This window comes from Coregonus clupeaformis, chromosome 23 (genome assembly GCF_020615455.1).
Source record: "Coregonus clupeaformis isolate EN_2021a chromosome 23, ASM2061545v1, whole genome shotgun sequence".
Lineage (NCBI taxonomy): Eukaryota > Metazoa > Chordata > Actinopteri > Salmoniformes > Salmonidae > Coregonus > Coregonus clupeaformis.
In genome coordinates this window covers 35,841,960-35,865,134 of record NC_059214.1, presented here as the reverse complement: position 1 = coordinate 35,865,134, position 23,175 = coordinate 35,841,960, and the positions used below count along the sequence as shown (strand labels likewise).

Genomic DNA, 23,175 nt, shown 5'->3' with positions numbered 1-23,175 from the left:
GATGTGGCCACTTTCGTATGTTTCCCACCGCTCCAATTGAACGATGTTGCGCTACTCTGTTGCGGTAAAACAACGTGTGGTTATTATGAGGATGACAAATTGGCTTTCCATACAAATCCTTCCATTAAAAAAGGAACCTGGTTTTTGGTCACTTTCTCGTTATAAAAACAGCGATGCTGAGATTCAAATAGTGAGGTTAATGCTATCGCTATTCATGGATTTATTATATGTGCCTGCCAAAAAAGTGTTAAACAAATCAAAATATATTTTATATTTAAGATTCTTCAAATAGCCATCCTTTGCCTTGATGGCAGCTTTGCACACTCTTGGCATTCTCTCAACCAGCTTCACCTGGAATGCTTTTCCAACAGTCTTGAAGGAGTTCTCACATATGCTGAGCACTTGTTGGCTGCTTTTCCTTCACTCTGCGGTCCGACTCATACCAAACCATCTCAATTTGGTTGTGGTCGGGGGATTGTGGAGGCCAGGTCATCTGATGCAGCACTCCATCACTCTCCTTCTTTGTAAAATAGCCCTTACGCAGCCTGGAGGTGTGTTGGGTCATTGTCCTGTTGAAAAACAAATGATAGTCCCACTAAGCCCAAACCAGATGGGATGGCGTATCGCTGTAGAATGATGTGGTAGCCATGCCTTGAATTCTAAATAAATCACAGACAATGTCACCAGCAAAGCACCCCCACACCATAACACGTCCTCCTCCATGCTTTACGGTGGGAAATACACATGCAGAGATAATCCGTTCACCCACACCGCGTCTCACAAAGACATGGCGATTGGAACCAAAAATCTCCAATTTGGACTCCAGACCAAAGGACACATTTCCACCTGTCTAATGTCCATTGCTCGTGTTTCTTGGCCCAAGCAAGTCTCTTCTTCTTATTGGTGTCCTTTAGTAGTGGTTTCTTTGCAGCAATTCGACCGTGAAGGCCTGATTCACACAGTCTCCTCTGAACAGTTGATGTTGAGATGTGTCTGTTACTTGAACACTGTGAAGCATTTATTTGGGCTGCAATTTCTGAGGCTGGTAACTCTAATGAACTTATCCTCTGCAGCAGAGGTAACTCTGGGTCTTCCATTCCTGTGGCAGTCCTCATGAGAGCCAGTTTCATCATAGCGCTTGATGGTTTTTGTGTCTGCACTTTAAGAAAATGTTCCGTATTGACTGACCTTCATGTCTTAAAGTAATGATGGACTGTCGTTCCTCTTATTTGAGCTGTTCTTGCCATAATATGGACTTGGTCTTTTACCAAATAGGGCTATCTTCTGTATACCCCCCTACCTTGTCACTACACAAATGATTGGCTCAAACGCATTAAGAAGGAAAGACATTTCACAAATTAACTTTTAAGAAGGCACACTTGGGAATTGAAATCATTCACCTCATGAAGCTGGTTGAGAGAATGCCAAGAGTGTGCAAAGCTGTCATCAAGGCAAAGGGTGGCTATTTGAAGTATATTTTGATTTGTTTAACACTTTTTTGGTTACTACATGATTCCATATGAGTTATTTCATAGTTTTGATGTCGTCACTATTATTCTACAATGTAGAAAATAGTACAAATAAAGAAAAACCCTTGAATGAGTAGGTGTGTCCAAACTTTTGACTGGTACTGTATAGATATACGTATATATACACTACTGTTCAAAAGTTTGAGGTCACTTAGAAATGTCCTTGTTTTCAGAAGAAAAGCTATTTTTTTGTCCATTAAAATAACATCAAATTGATCAGAAATACAGTGTAGACATTGTTAATATTGTAAATGGCTATTGTAGCTGGAAACGACTGATTTTTAATGGAATATCTACAGAGGCCCATTATCAGCAACCATCAGTCCTGTGTTCCAATGGCACGTTGTGTTTGCTAATCCAAGTTTATCATTTTAAAAGGCTAATTGATCATTAGAAAACCCTTTTGCAATTATGTTAGCACAGCTGAAAACTGTTGTGCTGATTAAAGAAGCAATAAAACTGGCCTTCTTGAGACTAGTTGAGTATCTGGAGCATCAGCAATTATGGGTTCGATTACAGGCTCAAAATGGCCAGAAACAAATAACTTTCTTCTGAAACTCGTCAGTCTATTATTGTTCTGAGAAATGAAGGCTATTCCATGCGAGAAATTGCCAAGAAACTGAAGATCTCGTACAACGCTGTTTTCTACTCCCTTCACAGAACAGCGCAAACTGGTTCTAACTAGAATAGAAAGAGGAGTGGGAGGCCCCGGTGCACAACTGAGCAAGAGGACAAATACATTAGAGTGTCTAGTTTGAGAAACAGACGCCTCACAGGTCTTCTGACCTTCAAGACAGAGTTGCAAAGAAAAAGCCATATCTGAGACTGGCCAATAAAAAGAAAAGATTAAGATGGGCAGTCTGAGATATGGCTTTTTCTTTGCAACTCTGCCTAGAAGGTCAGCATCCCGGAGTCGCCTCTTCACTGTTGACATTGAGACTGGTGTTTTGTGGGTACTATTTAATGAAGCTGCCATCTGCCAGTGAAGGGAGTAGTACACAGTATTGTACGAGATCTTCCGCTTCTTGGCAATTTCTCGCATGGAATAGCTAGCTATAATAGCTGGATATAGCAGATATTCCATACAAAAGCAGCTGTTTCCAGCTACAATAGCCATTTATAACATTAACAATGTCTACACTGTATTTCTGATCAATTTGATGTTATTTTAATGGACAAAAAAATTGCTTTTCTTTCGAAAGAAATTACATTTCTAAGTGAACCCAAACTTTTGAACGGTAGTGTAAGTGATGGGATGTTTAGACATTATGGACAGTATATGAATAGAATATATAGTATATCTGTAGAATACGTAGGATAGAATAGTATATGTACAGCAATAGTTGAATAGGATGGCCTTGACTAAAATACGGTATTATACATATGAAATGAGTAAAACATTATGTAAACATTATTAAAGTGACCAGTGTTCCATTATTAAAGTGACCAGTGTTCCATGTACAGTGAGGGAAAAAAGTATTTGATCCTCTGCTGATTTTGTACGTTTGCCCACTGACAAAGAAATGATCAGTCTATACTTTTAATGGTAGGTTTATTTGAACAGTGAGAGACAGAATAACAAAACAAAAATCCAGATAAAGATTATAAAATGTTATAAATTGATTTGCATTTTAATGAGGGAAATAAGTATTTGACCCCCTCTCAATCAGAAAGATTTCTGGCTCCCAGGTGTCCTTTATACAGGTAACAAGCTGAGATTAGGAGCACACTCTTAAAGGGTGTGCTCCTAATCTCAGCTTGTTACCTGTATAAAAGACACCTGTCCACAGAAGCAATCAATCAATCAGATTCCAAACTCTCCACCATGGCCAAGACCAAAGAGCGCTCCACGGATGTCAGGGACAAGATTGTAGACCTACACAAGGCTGGAATGGGCTACAAGACCATCGCCAAGCAGCTTGGTGAGAAGGTGACAACAGTTGGTGCGATTATTCGCAAATGGAAGAAACACAAAAGAACTGTCAATCTCCCTCGGCCTGGGGCTCCATGCAAGACCTCACCTCGTGGAGTTGCAATGATCATGAGAACGGTGAGGAATCAGCCCAGAGGATCTTGTCAATGATCTCAAGGCAGCTGGGACCATAGTCACCAAGAAAACAATTGGTAACACACTACCCGTGAAGGACTGAACTCCTGCAGCGCCCGCAAGGTCCCCCTGCTCAAGAAAGCACATATACAGGCCCATCTGAAGTTTGCCAATGAACATCTGAATGATTCAGAGGAGAACTTGGTGAAAGTGTTGTGGTCAGATGAGACCAAAATCAAGCTCTTTGGCATTAACTCAACTCGCCGTGTTTGGAGGAGGAGGAATGCTGCCTATGACCCCAAGAACACCATCCCCACCGTCAAACATGGAGGTGGAAACATTATGCTTTGGGGGTGTTTTTCTGCTAAGGGGACAGGACAACTTCACCGCATCAAAGGGACGATGGACAGGGCCATGTACCGTCAAATCTTGGGTGAGAACCTCCTTCCCTCAGCCAGGGCATTGAAAATGGGTCGTGGATGAGTATTCCAGCATGACAATGACCCAAAACACACGGCCAAAGCAAAGGAGTGGCTCAAGAAGAAGCACATTAAAGTTCTGGAGTGGCCTAGCCAGTCTCCAGACCTTAATCCCATAGAAAATCTGTGGAGGGAGCTGAAGGTTCGAGTTGCCAAACGTCAGCCTCGAAACCTTAATGACTTGGAGAAGATCTGCAAAGAGGAGTGGGACAAAATCCTTCCTGAGATGTGTGCAAACCTGGTGGCCAATTACAAGAAACGTCTGACCTCTGTGATTGCCAACAAGGGTTTTGCCACCAAGTACTAAGTCATGTTTTGCAGAGGGGTCAAATATACATTTATTTGCATTTTAATGAGGGAAATAAGTAACATTTTTGACATGTGTTTTTTTTTTTTTTTTTTTGTTATTCTGTCTCTCACTGTTCAAATAAACCTACCATTAAAATTATAGACTGATCATGTCTTTGTCAGTGGGCAAACGTACAAAATCAGCAGGGGATCAAATACTTTTTTCCCTCACTGTATATATACATAGGGCAGCAGCCTCTAAGGTGCAGGGTTGAGTAACCAGGTGGTAGCCAGCTAGTGACTAAGTTCAGGGCAGGGTACTGGGTGGAGGCCGGCTAGTGATGGCTTTTTAACTGTCTGATGGCCTTGAGAAGAAGCTGTTTTTCAGTCTCTCGGCCCCAGCTTTGATGCACCTGTACTGACGTCACCTTCTGGATGATAGCGGAGTGCACAGGCCGTGGCTCGGGTGGCTGATGTCCTTGATTATCTGTTTGGCCTTCCTGTGACATCGGGTGCTGTAGATGTCCTAGAGGGCTGGCAGTGTTCCCCCGTTGATGTGTTGGTGAGACCGCACCACCCTCTGGAGAGCCCTTCGGTTGCCGTACTAGGCGGTGATACAGCTCGACAGGATGCTCTCAATGGTGCATCTGTAAAGGTTTGTGAGGGTCTTACCAAATTTCTTCAGCCTCCTGAGGTTGAAGAGGTGCTGTTGTGCATTCTTCACCACACTGTCTGTGTGGGTGGACCATTTAAGATTGTCAGTGTACTCCGAGGAACTTTAAGCTTTTCACCTTCTCCACTGCTGCCCCGTCGATGTGGATGGAAGCGTGCTTCCTCTGCTGTCTCCTGAAGTCCACGATCAGCTCCTTCATTTTGTTGACGTTCAGAGAGAGGTTATTTTCCTGGCACCACTCCTCCAGGGACCTCCCTGCATTCTGTCTCGTCGTTGTTGGTAATCAGGCCTACCACTGTTGTGTCGTCTGCAAACTTCATGATTGAGTTGGAGGCGTGCGTGGCCACGCAGTCATGGGTGAACAGGGAGTACAGGAGGGGGCTGAGCATCCCCCCTTGTGGGGCCCCTGTGTTGAGGATCAGCGTAGTGGAGGTGTTTTTTCCTACCTTCACCACCTGGGGGCAGCCCGTCAGGACATCCAGGACACAGGGCCCCGAGCTTAATGATGAGCTTGGATGGTACTATGGTGTTGAAGGTTGAGCTGAAGTCAATGAACAGCATTCGTACATAGGTATTCCTCTTGTCCAGATGGGATAGGGCAGTGTGCAGTGCGGTGGCGATTGCATCATCCGTGGATCTATTGGGGCATCCTAGGCCTATGTTGTTGTATTGGTGGAGTTATGGGCCAATTTGCATATATTCACTTTTATTCCTCTAAGTACACGTGTGGAAGTGCATGAAAATCCTTTTAGAAAATGTTATCCCAATTTCACAAATTGGGCCCATTATGTATAGAAATACCCATTTGCATTCAATGTATAGTTCAACATAAATAACATATTGCTGCAGTCCCCTGTCAAGTGGCAACATCATGGTTATTATACACAGGGTTTATGCTTCCTATAGGGAGATGAATCTGATTCTATCCCATGCCTAAAACATTTCCCTATGAAGAGATGAGCAGCCTTCAATGAGACTGATGTAGACAGGCTGTGCTTGCCTACAGTATGTGTATGCAGGTCCTGTTGTTTATAATGTGAATACGACTCCTGCTCTTATTGATTCTGTCCAAGAGATGACTCCTCTGGGTTTATCTGATGTTTATGCAGGTGTATGAGGATGCTTGCTAAATGGAAAAGAGACAACAAATCGATATCCAAGGTGAGGGGAGGGGGATACGATCCTGTGAGCTCGGGGTTTGTTGTTCTGTCTTTCCCTCTTTCCTTTGATGCACTTTATAGACCAACCGAGTAGGACTGTGAGAGATTTCTCCTCAGATTTATAGTACATCATACTCCTGCTGAGTTCGGTATAATTGTAGACAGTAGACCTCTGTTCATACCGCATCTCTGTCTTTCTTTCAGTAACACGGGAGATAGGCCTGCAAATCACTTCAGATGGAGTGTTCCAAGCGGTGTTAAACTACTCTCCTATATTCTCATCACAAATCTGATAGAGAGTAGCCAGACGTGTGGTGGACTATCCACTGTCCAAGTAAATAACTCTAATAAGTAGCACTACTTTTCATCAACTCTATTTCCTTCTCCAGGAGTGTCCAATTCCACAATGAGGATTAGACATGAATGAGATATAGTGAAGGTAATTGCTCATCAGACTGAGCTAGATAAGATGGCTAGATTCACAGTAGTATAATCAGTTTGGTTTCATCAAACACCCTGCTGCATAAATTAATGGATCACTCAGATCCACTCATCACCATCACACCATCATTAAGGATATCACCATTCACTCCTCAAGGTCACAAATACAGACATGTTTTAACAGTTTGTTGCTAAACATTCAACAGTTGTCTTCCTTCTCAGTGGATGTCATGTAATTTAACCCACTTCAGCTACATACAATTGATGTACTTACACTGAGTGTACAAAACACTCTTTCCATGGCATAGACTTACCAGATGAATCCAGGTGAACGCTATGATCCCTTATTGATGTCACTTGTTAAATCCACTTCAATTAGTGTAGATGAAGGGGAGGAGACAGGTTAAATAAGGATTTTTAAGCCTTGAGACAACTGAGACATGGATTGTGTGCCATTCAGAAGGTGAATGGGCAAGACAAACGATTTAAATGCCTTTGAACGGGGAATGGTAGTAGGTGCCAGGTGCACCGGTTTGAGTGCTGTTGGGTTTTTCACACTCAACAGTTTCCCGTGTGTATCCAGAATTGCTCACCACCCAAAGGACATTCTGCCAACTTGACACAACTCTGGGAAGCATTGTAGTCAACATGGGCCAGAATCCCTGTGGAATGCTTTCGACACCTTGTAGAATCCATGCCCCGCCGAATTGAGGCTGTTCTGTGGGAAAAAGGGGGTGCAACTCAATATTGAGAAGGTGTTCCTAATGTTTTATACACTCAGTGTACATCTGCAATGTCAGAAATATAGTAATGTTTTGACAGTTTGCAGTGGTTAAACACTCAGAAACCATTTTCTTTCCTCTTAAAGTAGGTACATGTAATGCAACCCACTTCACCAACATACAATCTAATCGACAGGTAACTTAATCCTCAAGGTAAACACAAAATATTGTCATGTTTGACAGTTTTGTAGCTAAACATTCAACAGTTGGTTTCTCAAGGTGTGACATGAAGACCTCACCACCAATACACAATTGACAGGTAATCAAATCCTCAAGGGCAAAAATATACTAAATGTATTAAAGTATTGACAGTTCTCTAAAGCATTCAACTGTTGTCAACAGACGCTCTCAGTGCATGTAATTTAAACCACATCACAAACATACTGTTGGGGGTGGCAGCATAATGCTGTGGGGATGTTTTCAGCGGCAGGGACTGGGAGACTAGTCAGGATCGAGAGAAAGATGAACGGAGCAAAGTACAGAGAGATCCTTGATGAAAACCTGCTCCAGAGCGCTCAGGACCTCAGACTGGGGTGAAGGTTCATCTTCCAACAGTACAACGACCCTTAGCACACAGCCAAGATAACGCAGGAGTGGCCTCGGGACAAATCTCTGAATGTCCTTGAGTGGCCCAGCCAGAGCCCGGACTTGAACCCAATCGAACATCTCTGGAGAGACCTGGAAATAGCTGTGCAGCTCCCCATCCAACCTGACAGAGCTTGAGAGGATCTGCAGAGAAGAATGGGAGAAACTCCACAAATACAGGTGTGCCAAGCTTGTAGCGTCATACCCAAGAAGACTCGAGGCAGTAATCGCTGCCAAAGCTGCTTCAACAAAGTACTGAGTAAAGGGTCTCAATACTTATGTAAATGTAATATTTCTGTTTTTTTATTTTAATACATTTGCAAAAATTTCTAAAAACCTGTTTTTGCTTTGTTATTATGGAGTATTATGTGTAGATTGATGAGGGAAAAATACAATTTAATCCATTTTAGAATAAGGCTGTAACGTAACAAAATGTGGAAAAAGTCAAAGGGTCTGAATACTTTCCGAATACACTGTATAATTAGTGTACACATACTCAGGGAGACTCAAAACCTGGTACGAATTTGAGATCATATCAGAGCTACGCCACATCAAAGAGCAGCACTTCAGCTGCTCAGATTTATGTTGATGCCAGGGGATGGAGCTGGGAGCAGCACTCTGGACAAAGTGCAATCAGTCAGTCTGTCCTCCCTCGCCATCATACGGTTGCCATGGTGACAGAGCAGGTGAAACACTGAGGGGTGCAGATGATCGCCATTGTGTTGTACAACTCTCAGGGACTGAATTACCATTTAGTGTGCTGTGTGGCGGGCGTTGATGGCGTGTTCATCGTCGGAGGTAATTCATGCACTTGGCCTTCACACACACACACCCTGGTAACCCTCTTGTCCTCTTAGCCTGTTCCATACCACTGATAAGATGTCTCAGCTGTTGATTGACTTGTTAGGTCAGGGACCACGCAAACCCTGGAAATATGACAGGTATGTCACTTAAAGCTAGAATCCTTAGTTGCTACATCCATTTTTGGACTTATAAATGAATGATATATACCCATTGATTCTTGATAAATATAACTTATAAATGCCTCATGAGCTTAGTTCAACTGTCTTACCCCATCAGAACCCAAAATATACAATTTTTTTAAGCCAATGTTTGTAAACAACGTAAATGTAATCGAACACTGTATATCCTCAAAAACTATAATTTTGATATTGTCGATGGTTTGTCCTTGCATCCTTAGCTCTGTCTGTGAATTTGAGAGTAGTTACATTTCTCCAAAACAGAGACTGCTTCGTTATTGTTTCAACTGTGGATTCTAGCTTTAAATCCCTTCATGTGAGGTATTGTTCCAACAGGTGTCTTGCTGGAAAAAATGCCACATGCTCATCTTACCACTTGCATGGGGTAACATTTTATGTGAAATAACTTGCGATGTTGTATCATGTTGAAGTCTGATGTTAGCGCCATTATCAAGCAGAGATCTGAGAAACCCAAATATTTATTTTGAAATGGAAATAAGCCCCCTTTATTTTATATTGATTTACATTTTATATAAAAGTACTTACATTTAATACATTTCTTCAAAATACAAGCAGCCAAACAACATACAAATCAAATACAAAATTATAAAATGTGTTATATCTATCATCTTTCCTTTTCTGAAAGTAACAGAAAGTATTTTTATAATTCTCTAAAGTCACTTTGTAGCCGTAAAGTTGTGTTAAATCCTTTTCTGTGTTTAAATCATTTTGCCATAACGTAGATAGATGTTGGGACAAGAGACCTAAAAAAATATGGACGTCTATGTCTGTGTATATCTGTGACTATTCTCAGAACATTCTTGTTAAGCTTCAATCATCTCTGTGATCCAAACATAATTTCTTAGATGGAGTATACATTTCAGACCCCTCAGTAAAATATCTTCCATTTGTAGCAGAGCAAATATATGTTTGAAATTATTACATGAACATGATGCTATAACACTGTAGAGTATTGAATTAGAAGGTAAACGGAAAAGGACTATCTTAAAACTAACCTTGGCCATTGCTGGATTGTATCCATCATGGCTGAATCAAACGATACAAACACAGACCGAAAACAAGCTTCACTGCTCATGTATGAAGCCATGAAATGATAACATGTTTTTGTGAAGAACAGTTTTTGTTCTGAGGAAAGTAATGACATTGGAAATCATAGCAATCATAACTTGACCAACCTCAAACTATTGTTTTTAAAAGATGAGATATTTGTTCAGAAAGGAAAAATCGAGACCTGCTTTAGTACTGTATACTGCACCAGAATAACAAGTTGTTGGTTCCACTTTAACAAGAGAAAGACATGTACAGGTACAGAAATAAGTAATGTATCGATCTTAACGTTTCTTTACAACAGAAGAGTTCTGGTGTTAATAAGGTATTTTGCAAGTCAGCAGCTTTACTTCAGTGTCATACAGTATATACTATATAGTGCTGTATAACAATTGTTCAAGAAACAAAGTAAACAACGGAAACTAAAAAAATGGAAATAAAAGTGTTCAGCACACAAATGAGGAGGTAATGCTGATGCTAAAAACCAACAAACCTAACCGTCAGGATCGGAGCCTGATAGGAAATAGAAAAATCTTATTTTCCTCTTGTTTTTATACATTTGTACACTGTCTTATAAAAGGAGTAGAAAGTGTAAAGTTAGGCTATGCAGCGGTTTCGCGAATTGTCCCCTCTAGTTTCTTTGGGAGTAGCTCTCTCCTCTCGTCTATGTTGATGACCGGTTTCCGACAGTTCTGTCCGTCAAGGTAGATCTTTGCATACACTGGGTTGGAGTAGTTAATGGGCTGCATTAAGGAAGTAAAAATGCTGTTACATATATGACAAAGACATATCACATCAGCACAGCTGTCAACAATGCATAAGAATATACCTTATGTAATTTGGTGCCCCGTATGAACACGCCCTTAAACATCAGTGCTTTGATTTCTCTTGATACAGAGGAAACAGACAACCTTGATTTTTCTATGTTAAATGTCTCTCATGTTGCACTGCAATAAACACAGTACTAATAGTCAGCTTAGAGGAAACAGTGCTTTGTTATCTCTTGTTACAGAGGCAACAGACAACTTTTTTATGTTAAAGTTAATCAAGAAGGGTAAAGATAAACATATCAGCTAAAACTGTTATTGCAAGGTAACAGGAAAGAAAGAAGATAGCTCATGCACATTAGTCAAAGATACGGTATTAAACATGCATTGTTTACTCCTAATATGCATATAAAATTAGCAAGACTGAGCTTTTCCAATGGGATGTTTGTTCCCAAATTGGTGGTAGCATACATTCAGAAGTGGTCGTCTTTACTAGTGCAACAATACTTTTCATTTTTAAATACTTCAAGATTAATTGAATTATACCTAAAATCACTAAAATGCACTACATCTGTCTGCAGGCTTCCTGCCAAAAGGAGATGTACAAACATTCTACAGCTCACATCTGTTCCTTTTATAGTGAATGGGAAGACATTATGGCTCCCTCTGTATGAGATTGGTTGTCTAAACCAGTGGTTCTCAACTGGTTTTGCCTCGAGACCCAAATTGAAACAGGTTGTCTCATTAGTGATCCAATATTCGCATCAACATTTTTTTGTTGTTGCCATAATGCGATCTGGAAAACTATTTGTAATGCTATATTGATAGTAAATGTACCAATTATATGACAAGGGAACCACAGTCCCACCTTTTTCATTGTCAATTATTTAAATTCTGCCCATATTCCTGACACAACAGTTGAGAATGGCTGGTCTAAACTAAGAGGAAGGACAGGAGAAATCACCTGTCCAGGTATCACCTCCTTGGGCACAGTATGTATGCCCAGGGTGCCAGGGTCACTGGACTTCACACACCAGCCCTGCAACACACAAGTTCTGCCGATGTTCACCATGCCAAGCTGTTGTCAACCAACAAACGCTTTACCACAAGTGTATATGGATAAAATCCAATTGAAAATCCATCATATATCAACATCAGTGAGGAACTCAAAATGATGTGATGACTAGAAAATGAGATTGTCAATCCATTTTTGGTTTTGGAACTTAGATTTTGGTTGCAAACTCAACAAAAAACCATGGCAACTTTCACCTACAGCATCCACTGATAGAGTGGAGGAGTGCGCTAGTTGTGATTCAGTCTGCCTTTACCTTTCTAATGAAAAGGGATCCAGGTGGGACTGACAATAGCAGATGTCAAAGTTGTCATGGCGAGAACTAAACGCATTAAGCTTGAAGTGGTAGCAGGCAAGTTAGATAACAAGATAGATCAGTAAAGCTGTTATGATTTATTTGATATTCGGAGCGTTAGTGCAGTGCTGAGACCTATGAAGAAAATTAATCAACAGCAGATACAATGTTCCCATGGTACAGAGCACCTTAATGTTTCTCTCCATATACCTGAGGTTTATGCGCCATCTGCCAATATAACTACACATCTATTTTAAAACAAACCGTGGATAGACAGTCTGGTGTGCCACAAGAGGAGATTCTTAAGCCTCATTTTGCTATCACACTACTGATTACATGACTAGGATGGATGATGGTTGCATACTGATGTATTAACAGGTGAGACTACAATGTTATGTCTCTGTAAATTATATTATCCCAAATAAATATTGAAACATCAATAACAGTTTTCCTCAACAATACACACTTACAATATTCTACCAATCTGTGTGTTTTTGCATTTACACGACATGTTATTACGCACAAAACAAATGGCTGATTTTGTACATAGTCTGCCAATACAAACCTTATGAGGGTCCAGTGTAAAGTTTGGTCGCAGAAGACTGCCAGCATCTGCATGGTTGTCGTGGTCGACCTCATACATGTTGTAGGAAGGGTTTCCTATCTCCACGTTTATCCCTCCATTCGTCATGGGCTGCCTTGTCACCCGCTTCCCCCTGGGATAAGGAGGACAACCAGCACTCATTATCAAGAGATAATACATGGTATGTTTTACCGGAGATCACCAGCCACACCACAATTTAAATTGAAGTGAATACTTAATTGTCCCATATGGAAATATGTCTGGCAATAATACAGGCATTCCTGGCATACACATAAAACTACAAGACATACAACACATATCACAGGACATACCAGCCAGCATGGTTACTTATTAGGCTTAACCTATTGTACCTCTGCCTTCGTTTGCAGATGAAAACGCCCGCCACCACCGTTGTGATCAAGATCACCAGCAGGACCAGAGGCACGATGATGGCTATGCTCCCTGAAACACAGATAAGATAAAGGATGGAATTGCATTCCTGTTACTGTTATCACAAGCTATGTTTCCATTAACTTGTTCAGTGATTTTTTGTCGACATTTAGAAAGTTTGCATAGAAAATAGATGCCACAATTGCCTGTGACGGTGTTTCCATTTAACCATCGTCTCAATAAAAACAGCTGGACGTAAAGACATCAAACATAAAAAAAAAAAGTGTTTCCATTACCCATTAAGGCAAATTGCGCATTAATACATTGGCGACAGCCTGTATCCCCTTCCTGTTTGTCTCAGGTAGCTCGCCAAAGCCAGCATGGATAGAATGTAATAATTGACTAATATTTGCCATATTCTAATAATTTTCATGTGCCAACGTATCACCACGGTTCGTGCTATGATGAAACTTGTACTCCTGTAGATAATTGGATGGTGAAACTTCCATCCAGCCAACCAGAAAAGCAAAGCGAAGCAATTCAGGCATTATTGAAAGTACAGGAAAAGGAGGGCCGAGCACACCCCCATTCTCACCGACAGAGCTGTAGTGGAGCAGGTTGAGAGCTTCAAGTGCCTTGGCTTCCACATCACCAACAAACTATCATGGTCCAAACACACCAAGAAAGTCGTGAAGAGGGCACGACAACACCTATTCCCCCTCAGGAGACTGAAAAGACTTGGCATGGGTCCTCAGATCCTCAAAAAATTCTACAGTTTCACCATTGAGAGCAAACTGACTGGTTGCATCAACGCCTGGTATGGCAACTGCTTGGCCTCTGACCGCAAGGCGATACAGAGGGTAGTGCGTACGGCCCAGTACATCACTGGGGCCAAGCTTCCTGCCATCCAGGACCTCTATACCAGGCGGTGTCAGAGGAAGGCCCTAAGAATTGACAAAGACTCCAGCCACTCTAGTCATAGCCTGTTCTCTCTGCTACCGCACAGCAAGCAGTACCGGAGCGCCAAGTCTAGGTCCAAAAGGCTTCTTAACAGCTTCTACCCCCAAGCCATAAGACTGCTGAACAGCTAATCAACTGGCTACCCGGACTATTTGAATTGACCCCCCCCTTTTTTAAACGCTGCTGCTACTCGCTGTTTATTATCTATGCATAGTGACTTTACCCATACCTACATGTACATATTACCTCGACTAACCTGCACCCCCGCACATTGACTCGGTACCGGTAGCCCCTGTAAATAGCCTTGTTATTGTTATTTTATTGTTACTTACGTTTTTTATTTTAGTTATTTAGGAAATATTTTCTCAACTCTTATTTTTCTTGAGACTGCATTGTTGGTTAAGGGCTTGTAAGTAAGCATTTCACGGTAAGGTCTACACCGGTTGTATTCGGCGCATGTGACAAATAAAAATGTATTTGAAGTCATGACAATCCTTGTCCTGCAAAGAAACATACGTTTTATAGTTGAAAAAATTGATTTTGCAAGCAGTAGGCATTTAGAATGAAATGTGGAGTGGAGCTTTATAGCAGAGATACTGTATATAAGACGAGATGGTCTCCGCCTAAAAATGGAAGTCGTTGTCCCAATGTTGGGAAGGCAGGCGGTCTGCTTATTGGTCTGCTTTTATTGGCGTATTCCCGCTTGGACAGATTGACGGGAGTGGACCCTCTCACTTCGCCTCTTGCTCTCTGTTTATAGTTAGGCCTACGTGTTGACCATCCACCTAACCATAACCAAAAGACTAACCAGAGGATGGCTATGTATGACACTGGGTGAGTGGTGACTCCTGAACTCACTTCCACTGGTGTTGTCCAATCTGCTGCTTTTGGGGGCGGGCCTTTCACACTGTGTCCCTGCCCAATTGGCTGAGCACCTAGAACAGACCAATCAGAGAGGAGAAAATCAACCATAGTCCTTAGCGCTCTCTACCTTAATCCCCGCATAGGAGGATCACTATGGGAGCAAAGGAGACACTAAACCATGGATTAAAATATTACAGATTTAGTCCAGTAGATTTGATATAAAGCACACAGAAGACATCTACATATAGTGAGGAGTAGATAACATACTGATTAACATGATGAATATTCAGCAAAAAACAGTAAGAAAACAAGGAGTCATCTGGTTTGCTGTTTGGATGGTATCCAATGGGAGTGATGACCCTAGTTAGAGGAGGTGATTTCCGATTGGACTTGATTGACGCTGATGTGTCTGTAAAGCATGAGTGATCTGACGGCTGCAACTGGATGGTGATGGAAGGTATGGAATTACACTAAGTTACATGCACTCCAAGAATCACAACACCAAACAATCAGGAATAAGAATGAGAATAGCATCTCACACATACAAACAATGAATCATTCCCCCATAGAAAGAATGTCACAGCATGGACAATCATTAATTTGAATGGGAAAAATATCAAATACAATGTTGTTAGGGAAAATACTAGGTAAGATCTGATGAACAGAAAATGGTTTGTAATCTAATCTAAAACATAACCATTGACATGCTTTGAATGTACTTATTTCATATCTAGATACTATGCAACTCCTCAAAGTTCCAGGTCCACATTTTCTTGTCTCCCAATTTGCATTGCAAAATGAGTCACCATACATGCAGGTCACAACAGGTCCCCTATAGTCACGTCACATCACAACATCACTTGAATGTTACTCGAAGGGCATGTCAGCTCGGGCTGAATGAGATGCGGATGGTTAGCAGTGAGTTAAAGAGGGAGTAGGTACTGTATTAGAGGGGGAAAAGTGTTATATTGACCATCACACTGACTGAAATGGAGCTGAATGACGAGAGGGCAGAGGGGGGGAGGGTGAGACCTGGAACAGCCACAGGAAGTGAGGTAGGGACCTACTTGCAGCGTGGTTTGTTAAGGGCAGTGATAGTGCACATCCCCTCATTCTGACAGAAGTAATCACATGGGTTGGCCAGCTCATCACAACGTTGGTTCTTGAACCCTGACGTGCAGCTGTAAAACAGTGTAGTGGAGTGGTATTGATCAAAACAACCAGGGTAGGTATTGTATAGGCAAATGGAAACCCTTCAGCATGGCAACAAACAAAATACTTTAATAGATTTGTCCCTTGGTAAACTTTCATGTTTTTATAATTAATGCAAAAGCCTAAAGACAACCACATCCATTGAGGCAAAAAATAAGTTTTCAGTAGTTATGTATTCGCACTATGCTTATTTACAGAACATTTTAAAAGCAGATTATTTATGAACATGTTGATCTTGATAAACAGTCTGTGCCCAGTGAATTCATCAAAACAATTATTATGCCCACTTTATGTTTATATACACTGATTATATTTACTGGCGGAACACATTGATGAGTTTTGAAAATCCCTTAGACCTTTAAGACAGTTATCAGAAAATTACCATCTCAATGAGGATTTTTCTGCCTGTGGAGTTTCTCGGGTGGCTCGGATAAGATATTAATTTACTCTGTTATAGTTTAAGGTCAAACATTATGATTTCTTGACACAGACGTATCCATCATCTAACCTAATCTCTATGCCTCGCAGCCAATGAATAAACCACATTATCAAGATCTGTTAACCTCGTAGAAAACGAGATGGGATCATTTGCATAGAAATTGATTCTATCCCTTGAATCTTGCCAGTCATGGCCACAAATTTCATTTTAACTACAATGGACAATGGGGCAGTAAAAAAGATTGTTCGAGCAACAAGGTTTCCCTTTTCAGAGGGATTTCCAATCATCTCCGTGGGGAGGTCTTTAACATTGATTATAACGGAGCTGAAATTAATCTTTGTGGACCACCAGAACCGCAGAGCATTCTTTCTCCTGGATGACTCCCACAGGTCTCTGGAGCCAACCTATTGTCCTCTACCAGTCATTGCCATGGAGTTGCTGCCACTCATAACTTGTATAACACACTCCTTATCACTGAAGATCAAAATAGTGTATACGCTTTCTCCTGAAACCTACCACAGAGTGGAGACAATGACAAACGAACAGTGTGATACGTTCAGAACAGTAACGTTTCAGTAGTTTGAGTTAATGGTTACTTCCTGTAACTGTACCCCATACAGAGCTTATTTTCTTCTACACTGCCCCAGATGGTTAGCTTTCTAAAGATCTATAGCCACATCAAAGCCCCTCATGTAGAGGCAGGTGTGACTCATCTTATTGAGCCATAACATCCTGTATCTTACTGTGACATGGCCTGCGCCCACTGGTGTCAAACTCTCTCTACTTAGGATCTTAGCCCTGTGTAATTTCTTTTTTTTTACTCCCCTATGCCACCACCACTTTCAAAAATCAATCATTAGAATAAAAGCCCAAGGAGATTTGGTTCCACTTTAGGCTGTTTGGCACAACTGAATGGCAATGAAGAATAAAGTAAGAAAAGAGAAGATAACTTTCCTAGGCTATTGTTATTCCAGGCTATTGCTAATAGCTAATTACTGTACTTACTGACAGAAGGGCAGGTTGGTGTCAGGGTCCAGGTGACAGGTACCTCCGTTGTAACAGTAGCCGTCACATAGCTGACAACTGGGTGCCATCCTGCCATTAGTACAGCTGAAGGAACAAATAGGAAAGCTGCTGTCACTGAGTTGTGTCCCACAATTTCTGTCATTCTTTCATTGTTTGTTTGAGAGTGCAAGAATACTGATTGATAACCTTGTGATTATGACCTATTTGCTGTGTCAACAGCCTTGAAAAATGTGAAGCTATGAAATGTTAATGCATTAGAACCATAGAAAATACTTTGGTAAAACATTACATGGAAGACTGTTCAACTACAGCACATCAAGCATTAGCTCTAAGGCGTTAACCCAACACAGAATATAAAGTAATGTTGTGAGATGCTAACAACTTACTTGCAGACCACATCTCCTGTGTCATCGTTGACGAGGCAAGGTGCTCCGTGGCACCTCAGGCACTTGTCCACCTCACACTTGTTGCCCTCGTATTTGGCCGGACACACACACTCTACATGGCCACTACTGGACAACGTACAGGCCTTGGAGTTCACACAGTAGTGATGGCAGATGTCTGTCAGAGGAGAGAAAGACCAGAAGAGAGAGAAAGAAAGAGCGAGAGAGCGAGAAAGAGAGAGCGAGATAGAGACCAAGTGACAGGAAAAGAAAGACAGAAAGAGAGAATAGACAGAAGGAGAGAAAGAGGTGCATTTCATATTGAGGAAATGGGAGCATAGTTTTAGTTGGTTTGATTACAATTTAACAGGCCTTTAATGAGAATTAATTATCCGCATCAAATGGCATCTTGTCCACAGATGAAAACGTATCACCCCTTGGGCAAGTTACAGTAGAAACGCAGTAATGGCGTCAGTTGAAATTGTTTTCCCCACAATTTATAATGACAAAGCCAACATAAGGGAAGGAAATATTTTATCAGTGAAGCACAGAAACCCCCAAAGGTTGTTTAGAGTGGCATTTACAATGACTCTCTCACCCACACATGGTATTTGTAGCTATGAAATGCCCTTTCTGGTATTTTTTTATATAATATTTTTCATTGTTTGATTTTGTATTTATCGTTGGAGCCTTAAATATGCAAAACTAAAAAGATATATTTCTAGAGAGTGTGACTGAATATAAATGGTCAGCTATTGTTGTTTATTCTTGTTCTTTAGTGATCTTGGGAATGCTACAGGGTAGGTTGATACTGATTGTGTTAAGGTCAAATGTTTATGTGGAGTTTGTTGTTATTGCTGGTGGATTGGCCTATGGTTGGAAATACATGACATGATTTTAAGGGAGGGTTGTGCTCCTCATAACAAATCAGTGGCTCTCCATGGGACTTGAAATATACATTTGGGCCACCCAAAAAATATATTTTGACCACAGGCACCCCCAAGACTCCATATGTAATTGAATCCCTTTACTCACGGTACAGACAGCGGTCTCCAGTATACTCTGCCATGCAGCGGCACACCGGCTGGTTCCCTAGGCTGACATCACAGGTACCACCATTCAGACAGTAGTAATCACACACCCGCTTCTCACAGAACGGACCTGTAAACCCTACAGGGCACCGACATGTCGGCTTCCCTGGAGGGATGGAGGGATGGAGGAGAGGAAAGGAGAGGAGAGATTGAGAGTTTGGCTGACAATTCTGGGCATGTCCCATTTACATTGTTTATTACAAAGACACTATAACTCAAGTGTTTTTGAGGATGTGTGTGTTTGTTCCCAAAGTTGAGTATCAAGTATATGAAAAACCCAAGATAAAAGTTCCTTGATAACACAAGGTCCCTGGAAGTCAGAGAAATAACTGAAATATTTCCTTTAATTGATTACAGTGGGTGTCTCCAGTGAGACCTGTTTTCTTCCATCACTAAACTGGGGTACTTGAGGAAACACATTTGACAATAAGCTCTCCCAAGCTCTGCTTTCATCGCTCATTTTGAACAATACTCCCCAAGCCTGGGGATGTGTGCTCAACACAGCGAAACCTCTTACTTTATGAAACAACTCTCAGTCTTCTAGCATGGATGAACAGCACACAGAACAGTCAGTGACTGTATGCCCAGCAGCGGAACAAATAGGCCATCACTTTGTTTCACTCCTCTTCGACTGCATTGGACATAAATGAGGGTACCATTCATCATATAATACTGACTGGGCTGGTGAACCAAACAAGATTGAGAAACCAAATGAGAAACCCTGCCTCCAAATCTCCAACTAATTTAAAATCCCACTGTGATACTCACTTCTCTTCAATCAAATATTATCTTTGTCTCTTAAAAACAGAATGTTATTACATATCACTGACACAAATATCAGGCATCTGTCTAGCTCATTAACCAAATGCTGCTGTCATAATACAAAGGCAGCCAGCTTGAACTCAATTGACTGAGGACACCAACATGTTCAACATATTATTCCCAAACTATCAAATACCTGGTCTTCATTCCCCCGGGCAAGAGTCTTAGATATTGTGAATAAAATGGCCAGGGAGTGTAGCAAGTTAAAGTATTTTATGGTAGATTACACATTTATTACGAGAGGAGATAGAGAAAATCTGTTTTAAGGGCAAACATTTCACTTCCCAGACTAAACGATTCAAATCAAAAGTTGTAGACCAGTCTCTAAATACTTTATCTATCCCCAGTAATGACTGGAGCATTAAAACTACTCCGACTGTTCAATTACAGTTTTTATGTATGTGTTAGCATTCAACACTCAGCTACTATATTTAGCACACTCTCTAAAATGGACTTTCATCATTTTCAAGGTTTACAAATCCATGAAGCGATTTCACATTTTCACGAATCTTCAAAACAAAAATGTTTTATTTGAGTAACAGTCAGGAAAACCACAGCAATCCAAATGCATCTATCGCTAGGGGTAATTGCTCGTGAGACCACACAGCATCAGTTCTAAGAGACTGATGTTGTGAATAATTGCCCTCTTGCATGCATTATGTAATCGGTTGACTGGTTTTTAGCACGGCGACGTGAAGTAAAACTGAAGTGCTCTGCACTATTCTAGTTTATCCATATTAGTCAGGATGAGTGGCAAACTAACAATTTGAGACAAATTGTCAAGTGTGTGTAGAATGTACATGTAACAAAAAAAGAAAAAGCTGTAAAAACAAAGTTTAGTTTTGTCCTCCGAAGAGCGGGAATAATGGGCCAATAATAATAATAAGACATGATCGGTTCCGTTATTAACATGTCGTCTCTATTATGCTTCATGCTTATTCTACCTATATCAATCAATCAATGTTGTAAGACCGTTGTAGCACATGCGCCTTTAGATACTGACCACTCCCAACAACCCAGAGAGTCCTTAACGACTTAACTACTTATGAGTAAAGACAGCTGAGCACATAATGCCTTATGTCAATCACCCTCTGATCAATCCATCCATCCATTTATCTACCGATCAATATATGGATTTTAACAGCAGACTCACCCAGGGGTGAGCCCATGCAGGTGCCTCCGTTGAGGCAGTAGTCGGTGCAGTGGTTGACCTCACAGCGTTCTCCAGAGAAGTCAGGCCAGCAGTAGCAGCGCCAGTCGCCCTTCTCATTGGCCAGGCAGCGCCCGCCGTTCTCACACGGTGGCCGGCACAGCTCGCCTACAACACAACAATAATGCACAGCATGTTCATTATGCTGAACTAGTGGACAGGTTTTCTGAAGTACCTTCTAAACTATGAATCATCATCAGTGTCATTTAGCTGGGCCAGGAGAAAGAGCATGATACTGTACAAGCATGTAATCTTATGTTATCATTTCAAAACATGCACCTCCACTTTCAAGTCTTATTTTGAAGTACACAAAATCCTGAGCGATTCAGAAAGATTTTACTTCATTAATTTGCATTGGCCAAGTGCCACCTCAGCTGGATTGCCTACTGTAGCAGTTTTAGAGGTGACATTACGTTGGCAGGCAGTAAGTGAAGTTTAGGCAGCGGTCTTGAAGAGCTTACCTGAGATGTTGACATCACTGCAGGAGCCGTTGACCAGTACCTTCCCTTCTGGACAGGTGCAGGTGGCACCCTTTGGGTTCAGTAGACACATGAAGTCACAGTTCATTCTCAGGCATGGGTTCACCGCTGAAAGACAAGAGGCAAACGCCAAGAGGATTCATTATTCCAGCCGAAGCTTCAATACAGCCATCAACAAACAAACACATTCATGCCTTTATTATTATTCTTCAATTAAACTTTATTTTTTATTTTTATTTGAGGCAAAACATGTTATTCTTTGACAACATAGAGAGGGAAGAGGCTAAACCTTATGATTTAGTTCATACTATTCACAAATGTATTGCTATTCAGAATCAACAAGAGACATGATCCACATTCCACTCAATGCCTTGTCCTAGAGGATTACTATGCCCTGTTAGTGAACACTACTTCAATATGCACAACATCAGCAGCATGCTGCCATTTTGCTCCAATAAGTCAATTGAAGTGTTGGGTTTTCAACGAAAAAGAACAAAAACAGTTCTCGAATTACACAGATGTGTTGTGTTCGGGGTTATAGGGATCATTGTGGATCAAAGCTAGCGAAAGAAGAGGGTGTCAGTGTGTTTTGCTGAAGACATCAAACCAACACTCAGGGTCTTTCTGTTCTGCTAGATGTGCAGTAACTTTTGCTGCCCAAAGAGTATGCTACATGGTTGGACTAATGAGTCTTTGGAGAACGGTACAGCTGCCCTTTACTGAAGAAGATATGTCCGACGCTCCATAAATACTAACAATACACAGATAATAAATAGCAACCGAGTAGAGGCTAAGAATGTGAAATATATTGGTCCTATCATGGGAAATGAGATGACTCGCTCATGTCCCACACTTGAGAAAATGAAAAACTAGCTCAAGAAGACTATAAGCTATTCCATTCAGGAGTTAGACCCACATAACCAGCTAGAATATCAATGCTACATTGGTGCATTGTCGTCTTGTTTGTTACTGTAATATCATGGTGCACTGTCGTCTTGTTTGTTACTGTAATATCATGGTGCATTGTCGTCTTATTTGTTACTGTAATATCATGTTAGTTGCCCTTGTTATGCTTGCATTTACACTAGAATGCCGTTCAGCTGGTACTTTCAATATCCACATTACACAACCCTGATCATTTCCATGTATTACCCTTGACCCTCATTAACACTTGTATTCATTAAAATACCCACTGAAACAAAGCAGTAGATTTTTTTTATTTACCATCTTGCTGCTTGTATCGGTGGGAGATCATGACATTGGTCGTTTTCTCGAGACCCAAGTGGAGAAACTCTACAGGCTGTTTGCCATACTTGTGAACTTTGAAGACCTCGTGTTTCAGCCCAGTCCCGTAGATGTAGTCTTCAAATATGTCAATCCTGTATGGCTGGGATATTCCTGGAAACACAGCAGTGGAAACAGAATAAAGGTAGGGTGGAAAGAAGCATATGACCATGAACACTGTTGTAGTTTTAATGAGGGTTTGTAAATCCCAGGACAGTAGTAGTAGCTAGTAGGAAACCTCATATGTGTGGTTAGATAGTAGTACT

At 41.2% G+C, this 23,175-nt stretch overlaps 1 protein-coding gene across 1 annotated transcript in view; it reads right to left on the bottom strand.

Annotated features, from left to right (window-relative positions):
* Positions 1–9,469: 9,469 nt before the first annotated feature.
* LOC121536153 (low-density lipoprotein receptor-related protein 1B) overlaps positions 9,470–23,175 on the bottom strand; it is a 189,014-nt gene continuing 175,308 nt past the window's right edge. Inside the window, exons 67-78 of the mRNA XM_045206691.1 lie at positions 22,850–23,023; positions 21,608–21,733; positions 21,090–21,254; positions 19,059–19,220; positions 18,027–18,201; positions 17,620–17,724; positions 16,031–16,144; positions 14,958–15,034; positions 13,121–13,211; positions 12,732–12,882; positions 11,764–11,838; positions 9,470–10,775 (exon numbers count right to left, since the gene is read on the bottom strand). Of these exons, the coding sequence (XP_045062626.1) occupies positions 10,635–10,775; positions 11,764–11,838; positions 12,732–12,882; positions 13,121–13,211; positions 14,958–15,034; positions 16,031–16,144; positions 17,620–17,724; positions 18,027–18,201; positions 19,059–19,220; positions 21,090–21,254; positions 21,608–21,733; positions 22,850–23,023 (1,556 nt within the window). The 3' untranslated portion in view covers positions 9,470–10,634. The remainder of the gene's footprint in view (positions 10,776–11,763; positions 11,839–12,731; positions 12,883–13,120; positions 13,212–14,957; positions 15,035–16,030; positions 16,145–17,619; positions 17,725–18,026; positions 18,202–19,058; positions 19,221–21,089; positions 21,255–21,607; positions 21,734–22,849; positions 23,024–23,175) is intronic.